We start from the raw sequence: 7,795 nt of genomic DNA, 5'->3' as shown, positions 1-7,795 counted from the left end.
TGGTAGAAAAGACAGACTAGGTTTCTCTCCATGGAGAGGTTTCTGCTTTGCCTGTTTCTGTGACACACAGTGTAGTCCAGTCCAAAAAAGCCTTGGGTATGCAAATCGCTATAAAAATTGGAAATAGATACTGTGTTTGCTCTAAGGATTCCTACAGGTCTTAAGTAACAGTAATGTCTGCCCTCCTTGGCTCTTCGTGGTGGTTCCATCTTGTATCTCAAAATTATCATGGCAAATAAGGGAGAGCTGTGTGCATACTTTTTCATTGCTGTTTCCCTGCAGGTGATTTTAATAGGCAGCTGATGGGTCAGATGATGCAGATGAACCAAATACTGGGAGATGTGAAAGACCTTCTCAGGCAACAGGTACTGTATAAAAACTTCAGTGTGAAATATCCCAAGCTCACCACTTTTGATAGAGTCAGAGAACAACTCACGTAAGCAATAAACTCCTGTGTAGAGTTCATTGCCTCAGAGGTACGACGCAGCGGAGATGAAATAACTGTTTAGGTCCTGTTACCCTGTGGTCGCTGTGGAGGATCACTGAATGTAGAAGTACTTATTCAGATACAGAAAATCTGATGTCTTAAGTGAAGAGGAACTAGAGTAACCATCCCAGCCTGCTGTTAGATGGAGGTAGATCTATCAGAATTGAAATTACATTTGTTCTGCTTACTTGTGGGTATCAGAACACGGTGGCACAAGCCTTTAGTTAAATATGTCATTCCTAAACGTCTGTTGGTGGTGGCTGAACTGAAATACAGCAGCCATTATCAGTGGCCTTAATTTTATGGTATAAAGAACATCTCTTTCAAGACAGACTATGTTGCATGGTTGGAGTGATATCTTGGGGAAGAAATCATAGAATCATAGAATGGTTTGGGTTGGAAAAGACCTTAAGATCATATAGTTCCAACCCCCCTGCTATGGGCAGGGACACCACACACCAGACAGTGTCACCCAAGGCTCTGTCCAGCCTGGCCTAGAACACTGCCAGGGATGGACCATTTACCACTTCTTTGGGCAACCTGTTCCAGTGCCTCACCACCCTCACCATAAAGAACTTCTGCCTTGTATCTAACCTCAACTTTGCGTCTTAGGCTGAACCCATTATCCCTTGTCCTGTTGCTACAGTCCCTGATGAATGATAATGGCTCTTCTGGAAGCCAGGTGCAAACTAAATTGCCTGTATACAAATAACATTTATTTTTCTATATCCTCAAGGTCAAAGAAACAACTTTTCTGAGAAATACCATAGCTGAGTGCCAAGCATGTGGTAGGTATTCCTGTTTTTCCCAGTAAAAGGCAGTTGGATGAGATATACAGTCTTTTAAAAACTAGTATTGATTGCATCAGCTTTATGTGGTTTCTAAGAAGTACTCTTAAAAACATTACGTTCAGTGTTTTAGATGTATTGGACACAAATTTAAAATAGATTTTCATTAGAGAAAAAGCTTTCAGTTTCCATAGACCTGATAATCATCTATCAGGGGATAAACCCCCACTAAACCAAGCAATACCACTTGCCCTGTACTGTCAGTTCTTGCTCTGCCACAATGCTGTGCCACGTGTTCCTGACGAGGGAGACAATGCCTGCCAGGAATCTCAAGAACAATCTTAGTAGGAGGACAAGGGAGGAATCATGTTCTGCTCTAGCTGGTGTTGCCAGTCTGAGGAAGATCCTATGTAGTCCACCTGAAAGTCATTTGATTCTGAGTAGACAGTCACTGATGAACAGCAGGGAGACCTAAAACATGGTCTCCATCTTTTCACTAAATAGAAGCAATAAATACTTTCCCAAATGCCACTGCATGGACCTCTTCCATGACTGACAATCAGGACATACATGCACTCAGTATAAAACCCAGAATACCCCCTCGCTGGGTTAGGTGAAAGGCTTTAAACTCATCAAGCCTTTTAGTGTATTTCTTCTCCCAGTCTGTTAGCATCATCAGAATTCAAATTGAGCTCCAGACAGATTAACCTTTATGTGTAAGTGACAAAGAAAACGTCTTTAAGGCCTGCATGCGTAAGTACCAAGGTTCAGCACCTGACAGGGTCTCAGAAAAACTTTGTTCTTCCCTGGGGCTGGTCTCTGTGTGCCAAAGCCAGTGTACTTGCATGTCCTGCTGTGTGTTTGTGGGCTGCCAGCTACTGCTTCTTTATTACTCTTATTTGTAGACTGTCAGATGTGCTCTTGAATAGTCATGGCACTGTTTTTCTTATGAAGTGGTAGTGGTGCCAATTTAGCCAGAGAAATGTGTTGTACTGTGACACATGAGTCCCTTGGGACATCTGAGAGCTTCAGAGTTTCCTCACCCCAGCCAGAAACGGATCTGTGCTGGGACTAACCTAGCAGGAGGGCTCCCATGTGTAGTCAGGAGAAGCACGTGGATCTAACAAAATAGCCTTAATTTCCCCTGTCTGGGGACACAGCAAGCTCCTGGGCCATTCCCTGCAGGAAGTCTCTTCAGCCACAGCACAGCTGGTAGCAGCGCGGTGCAGAAACATGAAGCCCCTGCTGCGCAGCGTCCTGGGGATCTCTTCAGAGCACTTGCCAGCTGAAAGACATGAAGGATGTTTCTTTCAATCGCTGAAACTGTTGTTCTTTCTGCATTAAAGGTTTGGGAACTGTGAACTTTCCAACTCAGCTTCCTAGGCGCAGTAAACCCAAATGCGAAGTTAATTCCTGCTTCAGGGGAGTCAGGTGCTTGGAGACAGCAGAGGGATTTCAGTGTGGCCCCTGCCCTGAAGGACTCACAGGAAATGGAGTTACCTGCTCAGATATTGATGAGGTAAAATAGTGACTTTCACTGAATTTAAAACAAAAAAAAGGAGGGGGAGGGGCAAAAAAAAAAAGCTAAAAGCAACTGTTTCATACATATCAATGGGTTGCTGGTGCTTGCTGTCTTCAGCATTTGCTGACTGCTTGCACAGTGAATATTAATTCATTCTGATTTGATTCCACCTCCTTATTTTGCTGTTGCTGCAACTTTATGGAGGTTATATGTGTGAAAACTTGAAATACCCTGGTGAGTTGAGAAGTAACTTAAAGAACCTTAATGTTTGGGGAACAAAAAAAAACAAACCAAAAAACCCAACCAAAACAAGCTTTTGATGTAGTTGTTTCTATTCCACAAGAAGATGCAGCAGGTTTTATTACAGGCTGCAGAAGCCCTTCTTATCAATATGGGCTTTGTTTGTTTAAATTGTAGTGCTTCTGAACCAGCCTTGGAGACCAAAGTCTTCTCTTCAGCCCAGACTGGAGCAATGTTTTTCAGCCTTGTGTTAAAAGTCTGTGAAAGAAAATAAACATGTATTGTTATTGTTGCTTTTTCTTCTTTATGGTTGTGTTGAAAGCTGATAATGTTGACTTAAATCTGGGTTGGTTTTTTTTCCCTTGTGTTATATGTTAGAAAGTCAGACCTTGCTTGTACTGAGGACTGAGTTAATAAATTGACAGTATCTTAAGCACTTAAATAAAATCTGTGTTAACTGGAATGTGACATTCAGAACACAAACAACCACTTCCAGCTTCACCACATTTTTTCCTTTATGATGACTTTTGCTATTGCTCTTTAGTGATTTTTCTGGAAAGACACCTGGATGTAGTAGACCAGGGAACCAGGAGAATTAGGTCATTAACTGTGCCTGTGGATAACACAGTACTACCAACGCAGCTGCCTAATGATGTAGAACAGCAAAGGCAATTCCTTTTTTCTCCTTCCCAGGCAACAGTAGATGTGCTTTGACTGCTCTTTTGGTTTGCTCCCTCCTGTAGGCCATCAGCAGAAACGAAGCAATGTGTCCAACTTGTATTGGTCTGTGAAAAACACTGGGGAGAGTAAGTGGGTTGAGCGTGGCAGTTTCCTGAGTTGTAGGCGGTGTCTTTTGTTTTGCCTCACATGACATGGACTGTGTCTACTGCAACAGAAGGTGCAAAAAATGGAGGTGAAGTCCTGAAATGTGAATGTGAGAGGTGAAGCTGAAAGAGCTGTGGTGTGAGTTTCATGCTGCAGATAACCATGGTGAGAGTCCCAAGCCAGCCTAGCTGGAGCCCACCAGTACAGGCAGTTTCCACCTCCTGAGCCATACCCAGACTGAGGCAGAGCATGGTGATAATCTCCCTGCCATATTCAGGGTTGGAGCAACTCTACTCATGACAGCAGTGGTAGGAAAACAAATCGAGACTGGTCTGTAGTGACCTGGTTTTCTCATACAAGGTCTTTATATGAACACTGCTACTAAAATGTCACCTAGTCTGGTGTGGGTTTTTTCACCAGTAATTATCTCTTTTAACAGCTGGATTTTCACTTGTGGTTGCACAGGGGGGAAAAGAGGTAATAAATGGCAATAGCTTTTCATTATCATTGTCTAATAAGAGAGGATGTGTCATATTTTTTTTCCCTGAGTTAGCTGAGACTATGAACTATTTTTTCTTTTATTTTTGAAAGCTTTTTAGAAATCTTCTGGGACAGCACCTTTCTACTGAATAAACTATTTCTATACTTCCTAGTAACAGGCATTTAAAAAGAAGTTCATATACAAATTCTGATAAAGACAAATCTAGAAGATACCTCACTCAGAGCTGCCATCATCTTTTCTGAGACTTCTAGCGTCTCTGCAATACGCTCCCTTATTCATTACCAGTTTGAAGACATTACTTCTGTATCCTGCATCTTGGGAGCTGCAGCTCTGCTCCGTGTATGGTGTAACTTGAGTGCCCTCTGCTGCCCACAATAGAAAATCCACAGCGGATAAGAAGCACAAAATGTCTGTCCTAGGTTTTACGTTTTCTTTCTGGTAGTTGTGGGCCTACTTCTAACAGATCTTTCTGTCAAACGCGCTTTGATATTAAACATACATTTTCTTGCTCCTTTGTGTGTGTGTTTGGTTACAAGGTGTATGTTTGTTGTAGGTAGGTATCTTCTGGTTTGTTCTCCCTCCATCTTGCAGATGTTTTTCTGTTAGTGATCAAGGAGGGAAGAAGAAGGCATTTTAAAGCTCTTTGCTATTTCTTTCTTATGTTTCTCTACTTACTGTTGTCTTTGAGCCATGCATAGCATGATGGCATGTTGAAGTTTTCAGTACCCTTACAAGTATTACCCAGCACAGAGAGGCAGCAATGTGGGATGTGGTTTCCTGAACTGGCACCCACAAGACCAGTGAAATGGGTCACAGCTGTTCTGTAAAACTGTATGATGCAGTGAAGTGAGTGGTGCCTTCAGGCCAAGGGTGATGCTGTGAGCATGTGCGATTTTGGGAGACGTGCCAAGGGTTGTCTGTGGGCCTCTGGTCTAGAAATGTGTGGGTGCCACCAGCACATCCATGCTTATCTGGCTTATGTTTGGGTTACTTCTGGCTATGAGATTTGCCCAAATATAAACAAGGGGAGATGCTTCTGCCACTTTTGTGTGCACAAAACACAACTGGAGGATCATTTAGTGGGTTGGAGCTACACTGATAATCCTGATATTGTGGTCTGGACCCTTTCAGGGAGCTCTCAGCCTCCAAGGGAGGTGAACATACCCAGCAAAAGGAAGGCTTGGGGATCCGAGCTCAGGGCATCAACTGCAGGCTATAATGGAAGATTGCAAATGTTACTTGAATTACAGAGAACTGAAGACCTGCTGGGGTCAGAAAATCTGCAGAGCCTGTTCCTCTGTAAGTCAGTTTAGAACAGAAGACATACAGTCATTGCATGTAGCGATGCCTTTGACTGAGAGGTCTGTGCACATAGGGTCTGGATGTTACTGAAGCACAAATACGCGCTCGGTTCATTTTTATTTTGCAGTGTCGTTACAACCCTTGCTTCCCTGGAGTGCGATGTGTGAACACTTCTCCAGGTTTCCGATGTGACTCTTGTCCCCCAGGATATACAGGACAAACCGTGCAAGGGATAGGCCTCAGCTACGCCAAGAGCAATAAGCAGGTGAGTGGCAGCATCTCTGTGGCAACCACCATTGCAAGTTGCTGGTTTATATCAATGCATCTGTATTGTACTTTATTTACATTTCAGTCATTCCATAATTGCCTTGTGTAGTTAGGCAGAGCTCAGTGTTTCAACCAGAAGATCTGAGCTGTGTTTGCTTGGCTTTAATGGGAGTATTAAGAATCTAATACTCAGGACTGGTATAGAAACAGGAAAAAATGTCATTATCTTCATAGGTATTTCTGATCAAGGGCACTCTGTTGATATCTGTAAATTGGCTTTGAACTAGGAAGAGTGTGATAGAAAAGGCCTATTTTACTGTCATTTTTTGCATGTTTCTTTAGCGTCCTACAATTGTCTAAACTCTTGTGAGCAAACCAGAAACCCATCTTAAGTTTGAAATTTTCACAGTTTGAAAGTATCACAGAGATCCATTGGAAGGTTAGCCTATGGGTATGTCTGTGCCATTCCGAGAGTGATTTCAGGAAAGTCTATGACTCTTCTAGACTTGAATTTCAGTGGCTTTTCTTCAGACTTGGATCTCAGATTGACAACGTTCCTATTACATGGTGATTTGTTTTATTGCTAGGTCTGCTTAGATATTGATGAATGTCAGAATGGTGGACTTGGACTCTGCGTTCCAAATTCCCATTGCATAAACACTTTGGTAAGCACCTTTTCATTTGTGGCTTTAAGAAATTGACTGTTCTAAAATTCCGTAAGGTTAGGATTGGATTTATGGCTCTGATTGATGAGCTGAATAATACAGTGTGTTTGTTGGCCTCATCTAAACCAACAAATCCTTTCCTCTTTTCCTGTCTATTAATAAAAAAAAATCGATACTTTATTTGTCATTAAGATGTCCATTTGAGCTGTATCCTTATCGATTTTCCTGAGGCATGTCAGGGACTCTTCTCTCCACAGCATCCAGTTATGTATGTTTATGAGTATGTTATTGCAAGGAATCTCCTTTGAAAGATTAAATCTTTGTTTCTCCTCTTCCTGCTTGGGAACTGCTGCAGCAAGCTGTTCTCCTAGGTGCTCTTTTTATAGGAGTAACGTCTTCACTTTGTTAGGGTATTTATCGAATACCAGGTATCTTTCTAAATAAGTACAGAGAGGGGGAGAGCTGCAATTGGTACAACACTTTTAATATCCATAGGTATTTAGTCTAGGAGAGCAACCATAGCAGAAGTAGGAACTGCTATGCTTTGAAAGGTTTGGAAGATGTTAGGCTCCGAAAGAACAGGCGCACAAACCTTTTAGTGCTGTGAAGCAAGTTGGACCTTTCACCTAGAATCTCAGAATCATAGAATCATTTAGGTTGGAAAAGACCCTTAAGATCATCAAGTCCAACCGTTACCTAACACTGCCAAGTCCATCACTAAACCATGTCCGTAACTGCCACATTTACATATCTTTTAAATACCTCTAAGGATGGTGACTTAACCATTTCCCTGGGCAGCCTGTTCCAGTGCTTGACAGCCCTTTTGGTGAAGAAATCTTTCCTAATATCCAATCTGAACATCCCTTGGTACAACTTGAGGACATTTCCTCTTGTCCTCTCTCTTGACATCTCATTAGAACCTCCTTTCAGGTAGCTGCAGGAAGAGAGAAGGTCTCCCCTGAGCCTCCTTTTCTCCAGGCTAAACAACCCCAGTTCTCTCACTTGCTCCTCATTGCACTTGTGCTCCAGACCCTTCACCAGCTCCATTGCCCTTCTCTGGACCTGCTCCAGCACCTCAATGTCTTTCCTGTAGTGAGGGGCCCAAAACTAAACACAGGATTCGAGGTGCAGCCTCACCAGTGCCCAGTGTAGGGGGATGATCACTGCCCTGGCCCTGCAGCCACACTATTGCTGCTA

At 42.7% G+C, this 7,795-nt stretch overlaps 1 protein-coding gene across 1 annotated transcript in view; it reads left to right on the top strand.

Annotated features, from left to right (window-relative positions):
• The first annotated feature begins 285 nt into the window (after positions 1-285).
• The window catches only part of THBS4 (thrombospondin 4), a 25,450-nt gene continuing 17,940 nt past the window's right edge, over positions 286-7,795 (top strand). The window contains exons 1-5 of the mRNA XM_010013658.1: positions 286-365; positions 1,224-1,275; positions 2,622-2,794; positions 5,794-5,931; positions 6,521-6,598. Of these exons, the coding sequence (XP_010011960.1) occupies positions 303-365; positions 1,224-1,275; positions 2,622-2,794; positions 5,794-5,931; positions 6,521-6,598 (504 nt within the window). The 5' untranslated portion in view covers positions 286-302. The remainder of the gene's footprint in view (positions 366-1,223; positions 1,276-2,621; positions 2,795-5,793; positions 5,932-6,520; positions 6,599-7,795) is intronic.

Source organism: Nestor notabilis, unplaced genomic scaffold, assembly GCF_000696875.1.
Source record: "Nestor notabilis isolate BGI_N333 unplaced genomic scaffold, ASM69687v1 scaffold3574, whole genome shotgun sequence".
Lineage (NCBI taxonomy): Eukaryota > Metazoa > Chordata > Aves > Psittaciformes > Psittacidae > Nestor > Nestor notabilis.
This window is presented reverse-complemented; position numbering and strand designations above follow the sequence as displayed.